At 37.7% G+C, this 25,179-nt stretch overlaps 1 protein-coding gene and 1 long non-coding RNA gene across 3 annotated transcripts in view; one reads left to right on the forward strand and one right to left on the reverse strand.

The window, feature by feature from the left end:
* The window catches only part of LOC115418199 (nardilysin-like), a 45,453-nt gene that overhangs the window by 4,069 nt on the left and 16,205 nt on the right, over nucleotides 1-25,179 (reverse strand). For both annotated transcript variants that reach the window (XM_030132593.1, XM_030132592.1), the window contains exons 12-30: nucleotides 24,258-24,335; nucleotides 24,061-24,181; nucleotides 22,271-22,329; nucleotides 20,853-20,907; nucleotides 18,826-18,930; nucleotides 17,553-17,676; nucleotides 15,205-15,291; nucleotides 13,974-14,093; nucleotides 12,931-12,982; nucleotides 12,676-12,826; nucleotides 10,186-10,313; nucleotides 8,848-9,010; nucleotides 7,880-7,911; nucleotides 6,965-7,103; nucleotides 6,757-6,804; nucleotides 4,808-4,860; nucleotides 3,360-3,443; nucleotides 1,582-1,789; nucleotides 92-178 (exon numbers count right to left, since the gene is read on the reverse strand). In XM_030132593.1, the coding sequence (XP_029988453.1) occupies nucleotides 92-178; nucleotides 1,582-1,789; nucleotides 3,360-3,443; nucleotides 4,808-4,860; nucleotides 6,757-6,804; nucleotides 6,965-7,103; nucleotides 7,880-7,911; nucleotides 8,848-9,010; nucleotides 10,186-10,313; nucleotides 12,676-12,826; nucleotides 12,931-12,982; nucleotides 13,974-14,093; nucleotides 15,205-15,291; nucleotides 17,553-17,676; nucleotides 18,826-18,930; nucleotides 20,853-20,907; nucleotides 22,271-22,329; nucleotides 24,061-24,181; nucleotides 24,258-24,335 (1,894 nt within the window). The remainder of the gene's footprint in view (nucleotides 1-91; nucleotides 179-1,581; nucleotides 1,790-3,359; nucleotides 3,444-4,807; nucleotides 4,861-6,756; nucleotides 6,805-6,964; nucleotides 7,104-7,879; nucleotides 7,912-8,847; nucleotides 9,011-10,185; nucleotides 10,314-12,675; nucleotides 12,827-12,930; nucleotides 12,983-13,973; nucleotides 14,094-15,204; nucleotides 15,292-17,552; nucleotides 17,677-18,825; nucleotides 18,931-20,852; nucleotides 20,908-22,270; nucleotides 22,330-24,060; nucleotides 24,182-24,257; nucleotides 24,336-25,179) is intronic.
* LOC115418200 (uncharacterized) lies at nucleotides 9,187-20,518 on the forward strand. Its single transcript, XR_003935271.1, has 3 exons — nucleotides 9,187-9,329; nucleotides 19,091-19,093; nucleotides 20,505-20,518. It is a non-coding gene; the product is annotated as an uncharacterized LOC115418200 (long non-coding RNA).

Raw genomic sequence — 25,179 nt, forward strand, 5'->3', positions numbered from 1 at the left:
GTGAGCTACCACTAACCCTGCAGTCAGTCTTCTTTTGTGTAACTGTATGAATGTGTGTTTGGTTTTGGTCGGCTTAGTTTCTTTTACTTACGTGGACGCTGAGTTTTCTGCTGCTGTTTCTGTGTTCCAGGAACCAGGAAACCAGTTCAGCCTGAGAGAAGAGTTTCAGAGCCTCGATCTGGAGGAGAAACCACAGAGGATCAGGACCAGGCCTACAGATCAGAACCAAAGGCCAGAACCAGGTCCACAGACCAGGACCCACGATCACTTCAAAACAATCACTTTCCCACTAGAGAATATTAAGTATATATTATCTCAGCCTTAAATTTAAAAGGAACACAAAGAAAGTAATTCTGTCGTCAATTTCATTTACATTTAACCTTTCCTCAGTGATTCATCACCATTTATTAAAACATTATCTTCTGCATTTTTCAGTGTAAATCAAGTATTTTCCTACATTTAATTCCTGTAGATGTTCATAAAAGCTCAGAGTAAATTCAAACCTTATTAGATGAAATTAGAAAAAACATCAGGAAAAAGTGACTTTTCCAGCAAAATATATCATGAACTGAACATAAACCAAATGTCTCCATCCACTGTCACTGATCCAACTACCTCAGGTCCTCTACATGTACTGATAAATTAGTGCACAGGTGTCAAACATGCGGCCCGGGGGCCAAACCTGGCCCGCTGAAGGGTCCAGTCTGGCCCCTGGGATCAATGTGTGAAATGCAAAAATTATACTGAAGATATGAACAATCAATGATGTTAAAGTCATTTTAAGTCTACAGTGGGTCAGACCAGTAAAATACTATGATAAGAACCTATAAATAATGAAAAACACTCATTTTCCTCTTTTGATTTAGTGTAAAAAAAAAAAAAAAAAAAGCCAAATTACACAAAATGTTTACATTTAGACTAGCCGTTTTACCAAAACTGTGAACCACAGCAAATATGAACAAACTGAAATGTCTTTAGAGAAGGATGTGGAATCTGAATAATATTCTGTCTGTTATTACATGTTTTGTGTGTTTGTGGATCCACTGTGATCTGTGAGTTAGAACATGCATGTGTAAATGATAAACTGTGGCAGGATATTGGTAACATTGCACTGACCGTTCTGTAGAATGTTGAGGTTGTTCATATTTGTTCATGTTCTGTTCAAGTACAGCTTGTACATGTAAACACTTTCATTACAGAATTGGACTTTTTTTTTTTTTTACTCAAAAACAGAGAAAACACTGGAGTTGTCATTATTTCTCAGTTCTTATCCTATTATTTATATTATTGTCCTGGTCCGGCCCACGTTAGATCAGATTAGGCTGAATGTGGAACTGAACTAACATGAGTTCAGCAGGTCTTCAGTGTGGTGGATCAGTGGATGTTTGGGTCTTTATGGGTTCACTTGGATTTAAAGTGGTTGAATTAGTCACTGAAACTCCGACCGCTGAATGTTCTGTTTATCAGAGACGGTCAAACCCACCCGTTATTTCCAAAACACAACCTTCAGTCTGTGTAAAACCATCTGAACTCTAAGTCCTTAACGGTGCTGGTTCTTTTTCCAGACCGCTGGTTCCTCACCTCCTTGTTGAGCCGGTCGAAGACGTACTGCTGCGTCACGACCTCGAACCAGTTGCGGTCGACCTCCTCCCCCAGGTGAGCGTCTTCGCACTCCTTCAGTTTGATGAGCGCCGTCACCTGAGTCTTGAAGGCGTCCTCGCTCAGGCCGGACAGACGCTCGCCAAAACTGACCAGGAACTCCTCGATCTTGGCCTCCACAAACTCGGAGCTGTTGGAAAAAAAACGAAAACAGGAAGGTTTACGAAGCTGCTGAGGCTCCGTCCAAAAGCCCAAAGGAAAAACGACCCACACCGTTTATACCCGTTCACCGTTTACAATGTGGTATCGTGACTCACTTAAATGTTAGGGGTGTAAGTTCTGCAATATTTCATTTCACAATACTGTATCCATATTAAAAAGTACTGTATGGATATTTTTAGGTATTTATTCAAATGCAGATATGCCAGAGGTTCATTCATGTTTTTCTTTTTTGTTTCTATTTTATTTATTCTTACTTCACACTCTTTTATTCAATAATGTTGGTTCCTTTGTTGGGATTGAACTCAAATCCTGTTCTGATGTTCGTTGTGAACAAACAGAATCTGAACATTTGAACAGGATCTGAAACTGGAATGTCTGGAAAACAGAATTTCAGTTTGAACACAGTTGGAACATTTGGTGATAGAACATTAGATCCTGTTCTGATCAAATAAAAATGTATTTGTGCAGATTTCTGCTGGAATTAAATTCTTCTAGGAAATAATCGTTTTTTTAAAAAAAAGAAAAAAAAATTGCCTTTTTAACAGTATCGTGATATATCGTATCGCCAGATTCTTGCCGATACACAGCCCTAATGTAAACCACAGATCTGGTGTAAATTGACATGTGATCAAATGGTGATGAAGAACACGTGAAAGGTTGAAAATGTGTACGTATAGCACGCCAATGCCACAGGAACTGACGTGAAATACAACACGATTTCATAAGATCAGTCTCTATTTTACTAAATTAACAGTAGACTTTTGAGTTTGGAGGCAACGCCTGAAAACATCTATGTCCGGTTACCATGGTTACAGCTTCCATTGACCAAACTGACCTCTGTGTAATACTACTGTCTACCAGCTGCACTGTCTGTTGTGGTCAAAAGTGCATTGCATTATGGGATACTGATTTCCTTTTCTTTTTTTGTCAGATGGAAAAATGATGGTCACTCGTTCCTGTGACGCGTCGTCGTCAGCTGTTTTATCCTTGAGTTTGTGTTGGAAATATTGTAAAAAAAAAAAAAAAAAAAAAAAAAAGCATGTGATATTGATAATTGAAATAAAAAATGTTTAATTTGATATTTACTTTTGTTCATCTGTGCCATTTGTCTAAACTCTATTTAGGTTTGATCAAATATTTTTTCCTCTATAACCACTTTTTCAGTTGTAAAATACAGGGTTGACGGTAGACACTGAATACATTTGAGGATGAAAATGTCAGAGGAACTGACAGATCTTTGTAATTCTTGCAAAAAATAGACGTTAACTTTTGGTCCATCGGTGACACAGTCATTTTGGGTATTTTTCATTTAAAAATATTTGAAACTAAATGTTGCCCTTTGAGTCTGTTTAAGGTGGCATTTCGACCTTTACAGTTATGTGTCGTATTTGTCTTCAACTTATCTGGTTCAAAAGTTATCAATCAAAAAGTAGTGGGCGGTCCATCTGTGACGCCCGTGACCCCGCCCCTACGTTGTTCCACCCGTTACTGTGTTAATGTGGGCGGTACGACAGCCCGCACCACAGACCGAACCTCACCTGAACTTTGTGGCCTGCGTTTCCACGGTGACGGAGAATCCCAGCACCCCTGAGGTGTTCCTGCAGGTGGGGTACACCTGATACCTGGAGGTCAGAGGTCAAAGACAGCAGACTGTGAGCGCCCCCCTCTGGCTTCACTTCAGTATTACATTACATCCTACAGACTGTTTGTGCAGGTTTGGAAAGTCTAAAAAGTCTGGAATTCTGTGCCAAAGTATGGAAAAAGTTTGTCTCATAGTTGAATTTTCCAGTTTGCTCAAAGGTACGTAAGCTCGTAAGATAAGAACGACATGCAGAAAGTCTATAAAAACTGGATCTGATTTAAACGTGTTGGTGTGATATTACGTTTACATTACATTTATGCATTTGGCAGACGCTTTTTAACAAAGCGTCTCACAGGGGAAAACCAAAATTTTTAAAAAAATACTGATAATAAATAAATAAAAATACAAGAACAGATTAGACATAAAACAGCTGTACAATTAAAAACAGTGTCGTACAGAAGCATAAAAAAGTAAAATGGTCAACTAAAATACAAGAATAGATTAAGAAGACGTAAAAACAGCTGTACAATTAAAACTGAAATAAAAATACCAAGTAAAACAACAGAATAATACATTTAAAATGGAATGTTTGAAAGTACTAGGGCAGGAGGTGCTCTCTCTATTCATGCACTTTTGTGATTTTCTTTTTTTTGTAATTATTTTCTTATTTTTAACAATCAGCGTTTTACATCCTGTATTTAACTTTTATATATGTAAAGAAAACCAAACACAAAACAAATATATACTCCCAGGGGAGCATTGACTGAAATAGTAAAAATATTCACAGTAACTGGAAAATTTAAGAGAGTTTTTAAGGGAAAGTTTAAGGGAAATAAGTATATTTCCCATTCCATTCTTTCCTTTCATAAACTCTTTTCTCCTGTATAAGATTAACACCGAACCTTTAAAGTGTGCAGCACGAACTAAGGCTTTACATGGGTCTGTACGCACGTTACTCTTATCAGTAAAACCAGCTCTTAACGGTGTTATAAAATCAATCCAGTTTTTACGATAACTGGTGAATTTGTCTGATTGGAGTCTGACAGACAGTTCACTTCTCCGTCCTATAGATGTCATGTATGACCTCTATCCAATCCTCGGAACTTTTGTGATTTTCATAGGTTTTGAAAACGTTTGTCAGTAAAACGTAATATACTGCGAATTATACATCCATTCATTCCTACATTTATTCCAGTTAAGTATTGTACTGCACACAACAGGTACAGGAGGAGGCACGCAAGTATAAAAGTACAAAAAGTCAAAGTCTGGATGGGGGAAAAGAGCAGTTTTGAATAAGTCTGGAATATCTGAATAAAGAGCAAACACCCTGATTCTACTAATAAGGCCAGAAACATGGAACAGAAAAACATAATAATAATAATAAAACAGATGAAATCGACTGACCCGAGTGTCTCTTTAGTCCTGAGGAAGTCGAAGCAGGGCTCCTCCATGTGCATCTGTAAAACAAACACTTTTTTATTGGTACTTTTGCAAACATGTATTTACACAACCACCTAAAGTTTTTTTTTGGTTTTGTTTTTACAGACTATCTCGAGACACGCATCCTTTTATTTCTTATGCAGAACAGCTTGACTCTGGTTAATGTGTGCTGTGTGCAAAGTGTTTGGGTAATTACATAGTGGAACTTTTTAATGTTATGTATGTATGTATGTATGTATGCATTTATTGTTTGTTTGTTTGTTTGTGGCGTCTCAGAGCTCTCTTATACCTCTCAGTGTTTGTCTTTCTCTTTGTAGAATATCCCCAGACACATCAGAACACAAACACACGCCCACAGAGTGAAGTGTATATTTGTATATTCCACAGGATTCTAGTCCGTGTGTGTGTCAGATCACTGGTTCTAACCACAGGTACAGAAGCCTTTAATAACCACACACCTGCTGTTGAACGGGTTCTTGTCTACAGGATGCTTAACTCGGCTCACAAACCTACAGTCGCAGAAAAATGATTAGCCCACCCTTGTTTTCTTCAGTTTCTTGTTCATTTTAATGCCTGGTCCAACTAAAGGTCCATTTGTTTGGACAAATATAATGAGAACAATTAAAACAGCTCATAGTAGTTGAATTTCACAGCTGATATCTATCCATTGAACATGTTTTCTGGATAAAAACCCAAATCCCTTCAGTTCTTCCATCAGTATCTGTGTCATTGTTCTGACAAAAACAGTGCTTTGATTCATTCCATGTTTTCTGTTCTGTCTGTTTTAGTCACATGACACACACAGGAGTTAGGGCTGGATTGGATAACCACTGTTTTTGAGGACTTTGGATGGTCTAAGAATTTTTTCTGTGACTATTTGCACTTAAATATCATCATCACCTTCTCACATGAAACATTATAGTTCACTTTGCACATGACTGTTTTATTTTGACACATTACAGTTAATTATCCAGGTTTTTTTACTAGATCTTTTTTTTATACTTTTAATTTATTATGTTTAGTGTTTGTTGTTGTGCTCTATTATTATTGTGTCATAATGCTCATATAATACTCAGTATTGTTATTTTTCTTCATTGTGCTACTTGTGTTTGTTTTTGTTCATTTTCTTGCCTATTTTGTTCAGTTTTTTTAATTAATTTTGCACCTCTTTTTATCTTTACTCGTTTAGATGCTTACATTTCTCTATTTTTGTCCATGTAATTATTATTATTATTATTTCTTTTTTAAATTCAAATCTTTTTTTAATTTGTTTTCCAGAACAAAGTGCACAGGTGTTCAGTTGTTACAGACACGATGTATGAATAGATGCATGTCAACATCTTAGCACATTAAGACAAAGAAGAGTAATACTAAAGAAAAATAAAATACAAAACAAACAAAAATGAAAAATAATCCCCAGTCACTGCCAGTAAGCTTCTGAATATAGATATTAGTCATAACAATGATGCATGGAGCGTGGATTGGTAAGTTGGGATATCCACGTTATTTTTTTTATTCTTTATTTATTTTTAATTATCCATCTATCATCGTCTTTATGACATTTCTTTCCATTATTTTGTCCATTTCTGTTCATTTTGTTTATTTTGTTCTTTTTCTTCATTGTGCTGCTTGTTTATGTTTATTTCTGTTCATTTTTGTACCCATTTTGTTCATTTTTCAGCTTTACTCCAATGTTTGTCCCTTATTTAATTTAATTTTTTTTTCCCGAATTTTTTTTATTTTTTTTCATTTTTATTTTATTGACATCTATCTGTTCTCATTTGTTCAGGTCATCGTTCGTCCTGAGTTGTTTCTGAAGCTCAACTGGACTGGTTTTGTTCTTGAAAACGAAAGCGGACAGGGACACAGGAAGTGACCTCACAGCTTAACGAGGCCATGGTGCGGACACTCACCACCATCAGCTCCATCAGTGCATGTTCTCTGAGGTTCTTCAGCCCTGACTGAAACACACAAGTTTGGAAAAAAGACAGAAAATGAAATCGGCGTCTCTTAAAGTTCTAAGTATACCAGCTACATCTGCTGGTGTGAACAGATGTTGTAAATAAAGCGACTGAAACAGATGCTGCAGCTGGAGGGTAAAGGTCAAAGGTCATTCTGTACCTGGTAGTAGACGGTGACCTCAGAGTTGGCGTCTCCTTTGTTCAGAGACTTGACTTTACACAGATGAGGTTTCTGAGGCAGCTCCACCACCCGGAACAAAACGGGGACCTCTGCTGTCAGCGGCTGGAACTGCAGCTTCCTGTAATAAACATAACGACAGAGGACGGACGAATAAAAATATATGTACAAAAAAATGAAAGCTGCACGGATATGATCAATCAACTCATAAAATTAAAATTTAATGTACGTTACATAATGTGAGTGATAAAAACACTGGTTCATTTTAGTTATTTAGTCATCAGGGCAATTTTTCAGAATCCACGATTTTAGTGTTTTTCAACCTTGGGGTCGGGACCCCACATGGGGTCACCTGGAATTTCTAGTAATTGATAAAAATAAAAAATAAACTTACTAATAAAAAATATATGGCGAGTTGACAGAGACAACCATAAAGAATAAAAGAAACTGTGGACAAACTGCAGCACTGTGGTTCTGTTTCTGTGTCTAATGTTCACTGTGGTCAGTTTCAGATGCTGCAGCTCTTTCAGAATTCATAGTTTCAGTTCTTGTTTGTTCAGTATTAATTGTCCTCCTTGTAAATCCCAGCTGGACTGACTGGACAGATCCTGAGCCTTTGTGCAGTAATCTACACCTGGATTTACTGCCTCTGTCCACAATAATAGACATTATAGAGACTAAATAGTAGAGCAAACTACTACGTGATCAAAAACAAATTCATTTTAGCAAAAAATAAGTCTCTGTTTTGAATGTCTGGAGTTGCCAGACATTTGTGATGTTAAAATGGGGTCAGGAGCCGAAAAAGGTTGGAAACCACTGCGTTATTTAGTCGAGTATAAAGTGTAATCTCATGAAAAAAAACCTTCTGTTTGAGTAAATAAAGCAGCAGGTACTCACTGTGTGAAGTCCTGCAGAAACTCTTTGGATTCCTGTTGAAGACACAATGAGACATTAAATTAACTCATCCACCTCATAATAATAACTTCATCAATATCGCACCTTTAAAAACTGAGTTTCCAAAGTGCTTAGACAGACAAAGCAGAAGGGCACAACAGCAGAGTACAACTGAAATAAACAAGACGCAAGCAGAGACACTGAAACACAGAAAACAACGCAATAAAAGAGATGAACAGCAAATTAGAAAAACACATCAGCGTTTTATGCACTTCCGTGTTCGCAAGAAATTCCCTTAGAAGCCTGTTTGTACCGTCTCTACCTGCACCAAACATAATGACACTACCGCCGAAAAATTCTGTTTTTAACATAACTTTGGTTTTCCATGTGCTTTAACACCACTGACTTCACAGTATTAGTTTGACAAACGCATTTTACACACAAACTGAAACAGTTTCAGCGAAGCGCCGTCTGCTGCCACCTCATCCTAAACTGTGAATGTCATCAGGAAGTGCCGACGTGTCCAGGGACCCTCTAGAGTTAATAGATGACTCACTTCATTTTTTTGAAAAATAGATCGATTTAGCCAAAATTAGGCCGTGACAAGGTAACAGAACAATATAGTGATAATTAGCACCATTTTTTTGGCCGTACTTTTCAAAAATTAACCATGCAAATCACAGGTGCACATGAGTGTGAAGAAAGAAACTGCAAATTAAAGGTCAACCATATTATTTGATGAAAAAAAAAAAAAAACAACGTATGAAAAACCTTTGACATCACTGCGGTACTGCACAGATTACACACTTTTGGTGATTAGAAGGACGTCTATGGGCGGGAAACCAGAGGGTTAAAAAAGCTGTGGAATGCATCTTTTTTTTTTTTTTTCACCTTTGATAAAAATGCCATATCTTTATAGAAACATTTTTCTCTGTCTGACTCATTTTAAGGCGGCGTTCACTGCGTCTTACCGTGCTGGTGAAGTTACCCTGCACCAGACCTTCGACGTAAAGCTCCGCCTTCAGCTGGGTGGCGAAGGTCATGAGGTCGTCGACGGTCAGTCCCTTCATCAGAGCCTGATACTTCTGGATGACGGACCAGCGGCAGTGTTCCAGGATCAGCAGGCGCACGTCTCTGCACAGAAACAACACTTGTTTTGATTAATACACTTCCTGTTTTGTGTAAAAAAAAAAAAGTTGTAATACCACTGATGGCCACTAGATGCTGAACTACACTGAACTTTTCTAAAAAAAAAAAAAAATAATAATACTAAGAATAGTTTTTTTTTTCCAGGACTCCGAAAGAAATCAAGAAATGGACTGGAACACGTAAACCAGGGTTTTTCCATTATCACATTTCTGAAGTGAATGTAAACGCGTCGCATCTGATTACAGCAATTATCAGATTACTCCCAGTTATCAGATTTTTATGGTCATGTAAACGGACTGAGTAAGTTAGCATTAGCTCACCCTTGACCCGTTGAGCTCCTGTAGCTCCGCCCTGTTTGCCCAAATATGGTTACTTTCATCTCCGAAAAGCCAACACGGTGACGATCAAAACAAAAACAAGTGGTTTTAAAAGAGCAGCTCAGAAACCGATGGATGGTCATACAGATCCTCTGTCTGCTGATTCTAGACGGTCTATGACAGGGATGTCAAACATAAGGCCCGTGGGCCAAAACTGGCCCATCAAATGGTCCAATCCGGCCCCTGAGAGGAATTTGCAAAGTGCAATAATTACACTGACAATATTACCAATCGAGGGTGATTAGGGGCCATAAACAACTCAGTTTGATATCAAATCATAACCTCTAAATAATGACAACTCCAAATGTTCTCCTTGGTTTAACGTGGAAAAAGTAAAATTACAATCTGAAAATATTTACATTTACAAACCATCCTGTCTGAATAATTTGGACAAATATGAGAAACCTGACATTTCTTAAGAAAATTAAGTGCAATTTTAACAATATTGTGCCTGTTATTAAATGTTTTGTGCATTTGTAGATTCACTGTGATCTGTAAACTGTGTTAATAAGAAACTGAGACATGATAACTGTTGAAATTGCACTTATTTTTTAAAAAGATATTTCAGGTTATTCGTGTTTTTATAAAGGAATTTCGTGGTTTTATCAAGTAATTTAACTTTCACACTATAACAAAGAGGGAAAATTTGGATTTTTATTTTTCGGTTATGACTTTACTGGTCTGACCCAGCTGAGATCGTACTGGTCTGTATGTGGAACCTGAACCAGAATGGGCCTGTTCTGCGGTTTCACAATGAAACTGGACGCCGTACAGGTCACCTACTTGCCGAGTCTCTCCGGTTTGATGAGGATGTTGAAGTAGGTTTTCTTCAGCTGCTCAGAGAACATGGCGAAGACGGCCGGCTCGGCGCTGAACTCCGCCAGGTGGTCCACGATCAGCTTCAACAGCAGCTGCAACAAGACGCCGAACAAACGGATGAACGACGGAAAAACAGGTGCAAACACTGACATCATAAAATCTGTTCCTGTGCTGCATCGCTCCGCCCTTCGCTTCTTTAATATTCCTGATTATAGATGTGTTTTGAACCATCTCCGTCATGTCCTAAAGCTCTGACTGACCACTGTGGTTTTTAATCAGATGAATCTTCATCTCCACTGGGACGATCAGGTCCAGAACGTGTCCAGGGTTGAAGCTAATGATTCTTTTTACTGCTGATTAATCTGCAGATGATCAGATGTTTGATGTATAAAATGTCAGAATAGTGGTGAAAATGTCCCTTAATCCTTTAACAGGTCATTCATAAAAGTCAGCCTGAAAACATTCAGTTCAGCATCATAAAGGAGGAAAGAAACAGACGATCATGGAAAGCTAGAAATCTATAATCATACAATTTTGACGTTTTTTTTTTTTTTTTTTAAAGACAAACTGATTAGCTGACTGTGTAAATAGCTGGCAACAATATTTATAACAAATATAAACAGTTATAGCAATTAGAACAAACATCACCTATTTCAATACAGAATTAGTTAAGCCTCCATTCTTACTTTTCTATGAATAAAAAAAAAACACTTATAAAAGTGTTTTATAATCGGACAAACAGGAATACATGTGCTGCATTTAACACAAGTTCCAAATTTACTTTGTAAGAAAAAGAATAAATATTCTAAAGATAATCTTCATAATTTGATGTAATTTGCTCTGGTAAATGATTCTTAAAACAAGATCATTTTATGATTAGATATTAGATTCTTGGAACACAAGATGAGTCAAACTAAAAAATAGATTAAAACAAGTGGTTCCAGGCACAACAAACCCTGCCCCTTGCACGGATTGTATCTTATTATGGCATCGATCCAGCTGACGTCATCATGTCTATGTGTGAGCGGATGTCAGCATCGACAAATTTCAGCCGTTACAAGTAAATGGAAAAAAAAAAGGTTTTAAAAATTCATCGACTAAAATTTCCTTAGGGGGTCAAATGAGTGTCCATTTTTGTCAAAAAAAACAAAAAAAACAGTTGTCCTACAGTCCTAGAAGTGTGTGTAAATAATGCTAATCCATTTGTGCACAGACTACTGATATTCTCTGACAGTAGAAGCTCTATTTTCATAAATATTGGATTTGGAATAGCACGTGGATGTGAAAACTGTTGCTGGTGGACGGACGTGACATTACCCATGATGCTCTGGTCAGTCCCAGTACTTTATTAGGAATAAACTTCTAGACTTCCTATTGCTAATTGTGCTCTTCTTCATAAATGTTGGTATTGTGGATCTAAAACAATCCCAGCTGACACAAAAACACTAAATGTGTCAGTGGACGGATGTGACATGGTTGTTGTGGATCCCATCATACTGATGCTCTGCAGCCATGTCAGCGTTTACACTAATGATCCCTGTGCAAAAACTAGGAGCACTATTATTTATTGGATAGTTTAGCATCAGACTAAAGAGGAAAGAACAATCCAGAATTGTTCTTTGTGTCTAAAAATGCTTCTTATTGTAAAAGTGTTGATGTAAACAGTGCTGTGTGCCATTCTTCATGTATGTATTGGTGGAACAGAAGCAGGATGGATCAGCACCATACTCCAGATTGAACCTGTACAAATAAAACATGTGATATGGAGGAGAGAATCTGGGAAGAAAAACTGGGGAATCCAAAAGAAGAGAAGATTTGTTTTTCAGCTCAGTTCAGTTCAAATAGAACTTGTCCATTTGTGACATGAAAATATAGCATTAATTGTGCTGAAATTGGACATTTTGGAGCTGAAAACATAGTTCATATGAGCATCAACATGTTGAACAGAACTGAAATCCTGTCCATTTGAACAACTGTCATTTACCAACACAGAGTTCCTTTGGATTCACTGAGACTGATTTAATATGAACACAGACACACAGAAGAGCTGTGAGCACATGTGAGCTGTCATAGAAAATGTGAACTTTGACCTACTTTTCCCAAAATGTAATCACATCTATTGTGGGTCACTGGTAATCTATAAACCCAATTAGGTATGAATTCAACCAACAGCTTTGCTGTTAAAGAGTTAAACAAACAAACAAACAAACAAACTGAACCAAAAACAACACCCCTTGCCTCCCCTTTGGGGGGAGGCAGAGTAAAAATTAAAATCACAGATAAGAGGTTTTGGATTTCATACGATCCAATCAAGTTAGCACAAGTTTTCATATGAATTTTTTGGAGATAATTTCAGGATTGAACTGAAACATTCTGAATTCTGGGTGAGCTGCCCTGAAATGACATGGATCGGCCTGTAGGTGTGACTGTGGGCGGGGCTCCGCGTCTCCTCACCGGCAGTTTGTGGTTGAACCCCTTGAGCCGGATCACCAGCCCGTGCTCTCCGGCCACCAGTTTATACTCCAGCTGAGCCACGTCGGCCTCGTACGCCGGCTCCGCCAGATTGTGAGCCAAGATGTTGACGAACAGGTCGAACAGCACCAAACTGAAACAGAAGAGAAAAATAAACACCTCCGACCCTGACCTGCAGACGCCGCCGACAGCATAAACCACAGCTAACGGCGTAAAGGGGATTCTGACGCCTCTTACTTCTCTGGACTTTTCTGGATCATCGGGGAGATCAGGTTGAAACGAATGTAGGCTGAAAGACAGAAAAACAAATAACCCTCCTCAGTTCATGCTTTCATTTCAAACTTATTTCAGTCTCAGGTTTGTTTAATCCAGGGGTGTCAAATATACGGCCTGCAGCCCGTCAAAGGGACCGATCCGGCCCAATGGGATGAATTTATGAAATGTAAAATTACACTGAAGATATAAATTAATTACACTGAAGATATTAGTTAATGGTGTCAAAATTATTTTAGTTCAGGTTCCGCAGTCAGACTAATCTGATCTCAAGTGGGTCAGACCTGTAAAATAATAACAAAATAACAACTTCAAACTTTTTTCTCTTTGTTTTTGTGTAAAAAAGTAAAATGACATGAAAATGTGTACATTTACAAACTATCCTTTCACAAAATATATAACCTGACCAAATATGAACATGAAATGTCTTAAGAGAAGTTCAATTTTAACAATGTAGTTGTTACTAAATGTTTTGTGTATTTGTAGATCCACACTGATCTGTACGTTTTAATGCACATGTGGAAATGATAAACTGGGCATAATGAGAAAAATTAAACTAATTTTTCTTAACAAATTTCAGGTTCACGTTTTTTTTAAAGATAGTTCATAGATATGTTCATAATGTAATTTTACTAAAGCAGGGGTGTCAAACTGGCCTAGTGGACCAGTTCAACAAAACCATAATAACATATAAATAATGTCAACTCCAAACATTTCTTAAGGCTTTAGAGTGAAAAAACTAAAATTATATTATGGAAAATATTTACATCTACAAACTATCCTTTTAAAAAAAAGTGAATAACATAAACAATCATGAACAACCTGAAATTTCTTGAGAAAAATAAGTGCAATTTTAACAGTATTACACCTCAGTTTATCATTTACACATGTGCATTACACATTAGATCTACAAAGACACAAAACATTTAGTAACAGGCAGAATATTGATTAAATGACATTTAATTTAATCAATAATTAAATTATAGTTCAGTTCTATCTGAACTGACCTTTGGGGATTTTAAACTTGTTGTCCTTCTTGTACCACAGAGCGCCTCGGTCACTGGTTATGATCCGGACGGGGAACTCTGTGTCCGGGCAGTCGGACGTTTTCAGGGTGAAATCAGTCGCTGCAGCACAAGAAAAACAAACAGCAGAGTGTGAGGAGGAGGAGGAAGGAGGAGGAAGAAGGAGGAGGAGGAGGAGGAAGAAGGGGGAGGAGGAAGGAGGAGGAGGGAGGAGGAAGAAGGAGGAGGAAGAGGAAGAAGGAGGAGGAGGAAGGAGAGGGAGGAGGAGGAGGAGGAAAGAGGAGGAGGAGGGAGGAGGAAGGGGAGGGAGGAGGAGGAAGAGGAAGAAGGGGGAGGAGGAAGGAGGAGGAGGAAGGAGGAGGAAGGGGGAGGAGGAAGGAGGAGGAAGAGGAAGAAGGGGGAGGAGGAAGGAGAGGGAGGAGGAGGAGGAGGAAAGAGGAGGAGGAGGGAGGAGGAAGGGGAGGGAGGAGGAGGAGGAGGAGGAGGAAGGAGGAGGAAGAGGAAGGGGGAGGAGGAGGAGGGAGGAGGAGGAAGGATGAGGAGGAGGAAGAGGAGGAGGAGGGAGAAGGAGGGTGAGGAGGAGGAAGGAGGAGGATGAGGAGGAGAAGGAGGAGAAGGAAAGAGGAGGAGAAAGAGAAGGGGGAAGGAGGAGGGGGAGGAGAGGGAGGAGAAGGGAGGAGGAGAAGGAAGGAGGAGAGAAGGAGAAGGGAGGAGAAGGGAGGAGGAGAAGGAAGGGAGAGAAGGAGGGAGGAGAAAGGAGAAGGGAGGAGGAGGAGGAAGAGGAGGAGGGAGGAGAAGGAAGGGAGAGGAGAAGGAAGGGAGAGGAGGAAGGAGAAAGGAGAAGGGAGGAGGAAGAAAGGGAGGAGGAGGAGGAGGAGAAAGAGGAGGAAGGGGAAGAGGAGGAGGGGGAAGGAGGAGGGGGAGGAGAAGGAGGAGGAAGGAGAAGGAAGGAGGAGGAGGAAGAGGAGAGAGGAGGAGGAAGAAATAGGAGAAGGGAGGAGGAGGAAGAAGCAGGAGGAGGGAAGGGGAGGAGAAGGGGAGGAGGAGAAGGAAGAGGGAGGAGAAAGGAAAAAGGAGGAGGAAGAAGCAGGAGGAGGGAAGGGGAGGAGGGAGGAGGAGGAGGAGGAGGAGGAGGAGGTGGTGTCTGAGGCAGAGCGTTGCTGCCAGTTCAGGTGCTTCTGTTCTGGTTCGGATGCGTTTGGCTTTGACTGACCGATGAATTGGTTGTGGGCTGGAAGGTGGAGGTCAGGGTTCAGCTGGAAGTCTCCGGCCCAGCGCTGGACCCACTCGTCTGGGACGTCTGAAGACACACAGCAAACGCATCACAGACAGAATGGATTACTTTATTTAGCATTTAGAACTTTATTGTCCAGTTTTCACTCATGTCCAAAGGAATGTGCCAAGTGTCACCTCGTTCACTGTATCGTGTCTGTTTAGTCCGTTTCAGTGCCTGTCACTTTAAATGCAAATGAGCTGCTGACGGCCACGCCCCCTTCCAGTCAGTGCCATGGATACCATCATATTGACACCACACTAAGATCCCAGGATGATTTTGAGGCTCAGGTCAGTCTTTAGGTCCTGAAGAGAGGCTGTAACTTTGTCCAGTGAATGTTGGAGCCTATGTACTGTATCTACAGTGCTGAACGTCTGTATGATGCAGCCTGGACACGTTTAAAGTGAAGACATTCAGGCTCAGACGTCACACACTGACATTAAATCACAGCTTCTGTAGGTGATGTCTGCTGTTCTTTAAATGTTAGAGCTATTGGAGTTTAAACCCTTTAAGACCTCCTGTACAACTATTTTTGTGGTGATTTTCAGATAATTTTTTTTCTCTGCCTTAAACCTTTCCTAAGTACTTTATCACCATTTACATCAGGGCTGTCAAACATGTGTCCCGGGGCCAAATGCAGCCCGCCAAAGGTTCCAATCTGGCCTGTGGGATGAATTTGCAAAGTGCAAAAATTCCACAGTCAAGGCTGTCGAACTCATTTTAGTTCACGTTCAATATGATCTCAAGTAAAATAATAATAATAATAATAATAATAATAATAACCTACAAAAAATAATGACTCCATATTTTCTTCTCGGTTTGATGTGAAAATAATATTACAATATGTCTACAAATAATGACAACTTCAAATGTTTGTCTTTGTTTTAGTGCATAAAAGAACATTAAATTATGAAAATGTTAACATTTCCAAACTCTCCTGTACCAATAAAATGTGACTAACCTGAACAAATGTGTCCAACCTGAAATGTCTGTATTAAATTCAGTCCAGTTTGAACTCTTTTCTTCCTGTTCCTCAGTGTTTAGTGTCTTTGGAGATCTGATCCAGAATGCACATGGACTAATGAGAAGTGGAGGAAGAAGACTGAGAACATTACACTGATTTTACTGAAGAAATGTCAGTTTTTTCAGGTTATTCACATCTTTTTTGTTTGGATAGTTTATAAGAGTAAGTATTTTCATCATTTAATGGGGTTTTTTTTGCATTAAAACACAGACATAAATTTGGAGTTATCATTATTTATAGGTTATTATACTATTATTTTACTGGTCCAGCCTAGTTGAGATAAAATCTGTTGGAATGTGGCCCCTGAAAGAAAATGAGTTTGAGACCCCTGATTTACATTAATATAATCCTGTGTATTTTTCAGTGAAAATCAGGTATTTTCCCCATATTTATTTTACTGATCTTGCAGATGTTCATTAAAGCTCAGAGTAAATTCAAAGGTTAAGCCTGAGCAGAGAATTCAGAAACAGCCAGTTCAGGTGGAGGTGGCGCTCTGTGATGGGATGATGTGAATATACTGTACTTTCCAGACTATAAGCTGCTACTTTTTTCTCGTTTTGAACCCTGCGGCTTATACAACGATGCGGCTCGAGTATAGATTTTTACAGGCTAACGTCCTCCAGGGGGCGCTCTAGCAGGAAGCGCAAAAGTGAGACAGACAGATGGAAGAGGGGATGAAGAGGAGAAGTTTGAATCTGAGCTTTGAACAGTCATTTTGCACAAACCCTCATCATGGAAAACACACCAAGAAACGCATATGATGCAACTTTGAAGTTAAAAGCAATCGATGTGTCTGTCTGAGAAGGAAATAGAGCTGCAGCACCAAAGTGCCATTGAGCAACAACGGAAGAGAGACGTACAAGGAGTGTGACGGAGCCTTTGAGGATGTTCAACTGAAGAACCCTGAAGAAGACGACTGCAGTGGTTTAATGAGCAGAAGAAGAGGAAGACACAGATCAGTGACTGTTGTGGGTTTGTGAACCAGCCTGTTCCTGACGTTTGACTGACGTTACAGACACTGTTTGGAAAAAAACAGTAAAGGGATGGAAATAAACACGTAAATAATCTTTCTGTTTACCATCTGTCTGTGGAAATGTCTCATGTTACAACGTGGACACCTGCGGCTTATAGTCAGATGCGGCCTATAGCCCGGGAAGTACAGTAGTTAAGTGTACTGAACACACATTCCACTGAGCTGAATGTCATACACAAACAGTTCACTTGGAAAACCTGACCCACGCGCCGTAAACCGAAGGCGTCGTACCCTCCATGTTGTAGCAGGTCCCAAACCACTTCTCTCTGAGCGGACAATGACCTTCGTTCTCAGGAGACAGAAGCAGCAGGTTGGCTTTATCAGGAGTCAGCAGAGACAGAGCAGCACTGATCACCTGGACACACACAAAAAATACAAATAAAAAATACACAGATCCAGACTCAACTAGGGATGGAACCATATGAAAATTTCCTATCAGTTATTGTGACCAAAATTATCACGGTTATCATAATTATCATGGTATTATTGAAATTGTGCTCAAAATGTTCAAAAAGTACTAATACACACACTGAAAGAATTTAACTAAGTTGTATTAAAAAAAAAATAATAATAAAACATAAAATAAAACTAGAAGCACTCGGAGAGCGCAGACCTCCGCCAAGGCTGATCAGTGGGCCCCCCCACCCCCGATTACCCCCAAAAATTAATCATTTCTTCCTTATCCCATTTCCAACAAACCCTGAAAATTTCATCCAAATCTGTCCATAACTTTTTGAGTTATGTTGCACACTAACGGACAGACAAACAAACAAACCCTGGCAAAAACATAACCTCCTTGGCGGAGGTAATAATCGTCCCAATGTCCCTTCTGTGTCAGAAACATTCCAATATTAACCCTTAGTGGTCTGAGTCTATTCTGTCTGTTTTTCAGTCCTTTTAATTTGGCCTTTATATACTATAGAAACAAATGTTTACTATACCCATGTTTGGGATCTGTTTTTTCAGCACAACTTCATTTATATCATCTGTCTATGATTTTTTCACTTTAACCTACTATAAAAACACAAAGGACAGAAAATACAAAAAAATAAAATCCAATTTGAAAATGTAAAAAAAATTATTGCATAAATAACACAGATGCTTAACGAACCTTTTCACCAACTTTAAAAGTGAATATTGGTTCCAAGTATTAGATATATACAATTAAAATTGTAATAAATTAAAACTATACTCAAATATTTGACATAAAAGCAGATCTGTACACAGGCGTTTTCTTTGGAAAAGTGCGGTAATCAAACATGGTTATTATGATAATTAGAATTTAAACGGTAATACTAACCATCTGCAATTTTACCACGGTTTATCATTATACCAGTAATCATTACATCCCTAGACTCCACATCTGATTCATTCGACTCTAACGAGCCGACATGAGGAAAGCAGAAGAAGCTCAGGCCTGATATTCTGACAGTGTTCAACCCAAACACAACCATTCAGAACGTGATGCTCAGGTTTAGATGTGGTTTTTATTTTTCCTCATCACCTGCGGGTCGTACTCAAACATCAGCTGATCTCCGGTCAGAAAGTCCTCTTTGGGAAACAACTGCATGTTCTCACAGATGTTCTCCGCGAACTCGATGGGATCCGTCTGTCGGTTGACAAAGGTTAAAGGTCAGAAGCAGGTCAACGCACCGGGGTTCCAATGCACTTTGAATGGAAGGGTGAATCTGTTGTCATTATCCCTCTGGTGTCCCACTCATAAAGATCCTTTAACCACCACCATCTGCACAGCGCTGTAGTACTGTCAGAATGTTTTTCATACAGTTTGTTTTTAACTTCTTTTTTCTTTTGTACTTCATCATCTTGCACCAGAAAGAAAAATGCTTGTACTCAAAACCCACACTGATCTTGATCCTCTGTCTCTTCTCCTTGGCTTACCCAATAAGTGTATTAGTAATAAACATAATAAGAAATTATATAATATTTTAACCTTTTGTGCCCAAAAGAATTTATTACTGCATTGGACTTCTAATAAAACCCCTACTATTTCAGGATGGACAAAGCTAATGTTAGAGCACATTCTACTGGACTTTCTGACACATTCTAAGATTGACATATTCAGGCACATTTGGAAACCCTTCTTGGACTATACTGAAGGAAATGTGTCCTCAGTTCTGTCTCAGACTTTCATCTGCTCTTAAATAGACTCTTATTATATTAAACAGATATGAATGTGATTGGAATCTGTCTCTATGCACACTGTAAATATCTACCTTTGTTTGGACTGTGGTGCTGAACTGTTTTGTTTTGTTTTATAAAATGAAAATTTAATAAATATATTCTTTAAAAAAATGCTTAAAATGTAAACAAACCCTAATTTTTATGCAAAAAGCACAAAAAAAACTTTTTTCATTATATTACATTACAATATGATTACTTATTTTTTATTTTTGCATCCTGGCATATGTCAATTATTTTACTTACTTGGTAGAAGGGTGTCTGTGTCATAATTTTCTAGTGTTTATAGTGTGCTGATTTTAGACGTTGGGTCAGAATTTTAAAAATCATGTAAAACTGAACAACTTTTGAATTCAGATCTAATACAAACTGTGAAAAATAATAAGACCTTTTATAACATGAAGTCCAAAGTGTGCATAATATGCTCACACAGATACGACAAGGTTAATGCAAAGACACAGATAGAAACACAGTTTACTGCTGGTATTACGTAGATACTTCAATGAATCCTCCTTAAATCATAAAATGACACAATATAAACGTGTGCAGTTGTTTTTAAGTGGATTTGAGCTGTTTAATTCTGATTAATTACAGATCAGACAGAAAAAAAAATAATGACATTTTCAAAACATAAAATTTTCCCTTTTTGTAACATGTACACACACACACACACACACAGACATAGACAGACAGACAGACAGATAGATAGCCAGACCCCCCCCCCCCCCCCCCCCCCCCCAAAAAAAAAAAAAAAAAAACAGGAGTTGTCCACTCCAAAGGACATTTATTTTAAAAAAAATAGTAGAAAATGTATCTAATGCTGTTTTTACCTGAGACAATTTTTTCATGCAAAAAAGCAGAAACTTGTTCTGTCCAGTTCAGTGACTGCCTTTATGTCACTACTTTTCATCTGTTTAATATGAATTTATGTATTTAACCTGTTCATTCAACACTGTATCTCCCTGGGATTTATAGTATATTAAGGTCTTGTTTGGTTGTTTATCTCTTTTTTCCTGTGATTATAAGTAAATTCAAAGCTATTCTGTTATTTTTTTATAATTTTAATAATAATAATAATAAAAATAATTATGATAAAAATGGAACACAGATCCTTTTTTTTATATATATAGATGATAAGAAACATCCCAGATTTATTTCTTATCAAGTTTAAAGTCAGTTGTCGTTTTGGACTTGAGTTCATTCAATTAAGTCCATTCATTCTATTCTATTATTCAGCTGAGAGATGAGGTGAAGTGTTTACGAAGCAGAGCAGTATCGTACAGTACACATTAGACACGCACAGTAGACATTCATAGAGAAAAATGGAATTACCTGCTCCTGATAGTGGAACTCGTTGGCTTCTATTTTCTGAATTTCTTCATAGATCCTGAGAAACACAGAGCAGTTAATACTTTTACATATAAAATACAATGTTTACAAAGTATTAAACATCGACAGAAAATAAAACAACAGCACAAAATACAGAAAAAAAAAAAAAAAAAAACTGCATAAGAAGTATTTCAAAGATCAATGATGTGTTTTCTACTAGAGGTTGACAGATATGAGTTTTTCTAAGGCCGATTTTTAAAAATTTGGTCAGCTGATGGTCGATATCTATAGTCGATTTTTGAGGCTAATATTTAAGGCCATTTTTTTTTTTTTTAAAGCACACTGTCCATAAAATACAACTGAAACACTCAGATAATTAAGATTTTTATGCAGCAATATAAATGAAATTATTAATACACGCACACATAGTACTCCTTTAACATTTATTGAACTTCAAGTACTGCCCACACAGGTGCCTGATCAAATATCTTATAACATTTTTACTACTGATCAAATATTGGCTTTCACAAAAAAATGAAGGCAGATGACCTGATATTGAACAAAACCGATATACAGTTGCAGAAAAAATTATTAGACCATCCCTTGTTTTCTTCAGTTTCTTGTTCATTTTAATGCCTGATCCAACTAAAGGTACATTTGTTTAGACAAATATAATGATAACAACAAAAATAGCTCATAGTAGTTTAATTTCACAGTTGATATCTATCCATTTAACATGTTTTCTTGATAAAAACCAAAATCACTTTAGTTCTTACATCAGTATCTATGGCATTGTACTGACAAAAACAGTGCTTTTAGACATTCCATTTTTTTTCTGTCTGTTTTAGTCACATGACACACACAGGAGTTAGGACTGGATTGCATAACCATTGTTTTTGATGACGTTTGATGGTCTAATATTTTTTTCCACAACTGTATCTGTCGGCCGATATATCAGTCTACCTCTATTTTCTACCACACAGATGAATATGCGGAATCAGGTTAGACATGTACTGATAATTATAAGAACTATTAACTCTTTGGGTCAGTAAACAGATATAAGACACCAACTATTCCCTATTTACTACTTCTTAACTGTGAGGATTTGATGCTTATGCCTTAGGTTAATAACATCATATAGAGAAAAAAATTCATCTTTATTCCTGATGATTTAAAGACTAAAAATCACAGCAGAAACCATCACTGTGAGGTTTATCTCTAATATCTTATCATTTAAATAATAAACAATAAACAAGAGAGTGATAGAAAATGCAGAAGTGAATCTGTAGATTTAACACATATTTGTTGAACAGGGTCAGTCTGGACAAAAGTCAAACTTAACTGAAAAAGGCTGAGAGGTTCTAGAGGATTTTCGTCATCCAAAATGAGATGTGTTGAAAAGTGAGTATGTGGAGTTTTACCTCTGCTGTGGACCGAGATTCTGGAGCATCTTCAGGTACTGGAACACCAAGTGGACCACCTGAAGAGAGGAGGAGGAAGAGGAGGAGGAGGAAGGGGAAAAGGAGGAAGAAGAGAAAGAGGAAGAGGAGGACAAAGAGGAGGAAGAGGAAAAGGAAAAGGAGGAAGAGGAGGAGGAAGAAGAGAAAGAAAGAGGATGAAGAAGAAAAGGAGGAAGAGAAAAAGGAGGAGGAAGAGGAGGTCTGACTGTTTATGAACAAAATCAGCTCAAACATTATCATTGACACAAAAATATCAGGATACTGTACGACAGCTTCCCCACATGTTCTAAAACGTCACTACAGACTATGATGGTTTTTACAAAAAGTGTGGAAGAAGTTAAATTTTTGACCAAATATATTTTAAAATGTGCTCGGTGACACGGTTTCATCAAAATGTCACTGATTTTGACAAGGTTTACATCGAAGTGCTAAATTTGCCCATGGCATGTGAAATATCACATCAAGCTACACAGAAGTTAAAATGTAGGTAAATATATTGGACATTTTTGGACTTACTGACACAGATTTAAAGTAACACAGTTTCAATTCTTAATCCTATTATGATGTGAGGACCAATTTGTCTAGAAAACAAATCAAACACTTTTAATAGACGCCTTTATTCTACATCACAGGAATAAACTAACAAATGAGTGCAAACAGAACAGGATCAGAGAAACTCGGATTTTTCTCATAGATGTGCGAGTTCCCTTGACCTGACCCTGTTTTAAAATGGACTGGATTATTCTAAATTTGGAATTTCCGGATTATTATTCCAGAAATTCTAAAAAATTAACGTCTATTTTTTCCAAGAATTACAAAGTTCTCCAAAGTGAAGTTCCTATGACATTTTCATCCTAAAATGTATTCAGTGTATACCTTAAACCAGGGGTGTCAAACATGCATCCCGGGGCCCCAATGCAGGCCGCCAAAGGTTCCAATCTGGCCCGTGGGATGAATTTGCAAAGTGCAAAAATTCCACAGATTCATTTTATTTCAGGTTCCACATACAGACCAATATGATGTCAAGTAAAATATCCTAAAAAAAAAATGATGATTACATATTTTCTTCTGGGTTTGATGTGAAAAAAATATTACATTATGTCTATAAATAATGACAACTTCAAAATTTTGTCTTTGTTTCAGTACAAAAAATAACATTAAATGATGAAAATATTTACAAACTGTCCTGTAACAATAAAATGTGACTAACCTGAACAAATGTGCCCAACCTGAAATGTCTGTATTAAATTCAGTCCAGTTTGAACTCTTTTCTTCCTGTTCCTCAGTGTTTAGTGTCTTTGTAGATCTGATCCAGAATGCACATGGACTAATGAGAAGTGGAGGCAGAAGATTGTTAAAATTGTACTGATTTTTCCTAAGAAATTTCAGTTTTTTCAGGTTAGTCATATCTTTTTTGTTTGGATAGTTTCTAAACGTAAGTATTTTCGTAATTTAATGGGGGTTTTTTGCACTAAAACAAAGACAAAAATTCTGAGTTGTCATTATTTATAGGTTATTCTGTTCTTATTTTACTGGTCCGGCACACTGCAGATCAAATCAGGCTGAATGTGGAACCTGAAAGAAAATGAGTTTGAGAGCCCTGCCTTTAACCCTCTGTTTTACAACCTAATAATTGGTTAGAGGAAAAATATATGAATAAAATAAGTAAAACCTGACCCTGTTATAAAATGGGCCGTATTATGAAGCAGTGCAGGTGTTCTTCCACATTGAATTCATTGCATGGCGCTGACCTGGTAGAAGTTCTGGTAGCCCTGGTCGGTCAGGGTGATGGAGATGGAGAAGATGGAGTAGGTGGTGTTCTGGTCGAAGCCTGTTTCGCTGTTTCCTCCAAACAAAGCCAGAGCCCAGCACCTGAACACGAAACAGTGTTAAAACCTACGGCTTTTGTTCCGTTTGTTCAGTTCACTGAGTTTATTTGAGCGCTCACTTCTTCCGCAGCAGAGACAGGATGCTGCCGGTTCCCTCATGTCCGATCAGCCAAGAAATGTAGTGAAGAGGCTTCACTCTGACAGAAAAAAAAAACACAAACTCAGACTGAGAAACGACAACGGCCCACACACGTTTACATCTGATACTGAAAGGTCAGCGCATCTGGAGCTCTGAGGACGCCAAATTTATGACATTTTAAGACATTTGGTCAAATTTCAGACCTTGTACTCACATTAATAAAATAATGCTACAACAGGCCTCATAGTTATGACATACCTACATTCACAAAAAAATACAAAGAAGAATACACTAAAATACACAAACAATACATGAAAATGCACTAAAATACACAAAAATATAAATACGCTAAAATCCAGAAAACATACACTAAAATATACAAACACTAAACAAAAATACACTAAAATGCACAAAAATAATGCTAAAATACACAAAACATACTTTAAAATACAGTAAAATACAATTTGCAAAAATACACAAAAGAATACAAAAGGTAATAACAAAAACAATGCAGAAGTACACTACAATATGCAAAAAATACACTAAAATGCACTATAATACACAAAATTATGCAAAGGTACACTAAAATACACACAAAAAATCCTGAAATGTGCCAAACATACTCTAGAATACACAAAAACTACACCAAAATAGGGTAAATTATTGAAAAAAAAAATGCAAAAATACCCCAAAATACACAAAACATATGCTAAATACATAATCCGGGTATCTGCAGGTGAATTTCTGACTTTTTAAGGCACTTTTCTCATCATCTTTGGTTAAATTTCAGACCTCACATTCACATAAATAACAGTCCAACAGGCCTCATAGTTATCGTGTTGAACCAGTTTGAACCATGTTTACATCCACTAATGTTCCATTTGCCCATGAATAATGTTTAT

The sequence above is a fragment of the Sphaeramia orbicularis genome, chromosome 4 (genome assembly GCF_902148855.1).
Source record: "Sphaeramia orbicularis chromosome 4, fSphaOr1.1, whole genome shotgun sequence".
In the NCBI taxonomy this organism is placed as follows: Eukaryota; Metazoa; Chordata; class Actinopteri; order Kurtiformes; family Apogonidae; genus Sphaeramia; species Sphaeramia orbicularis.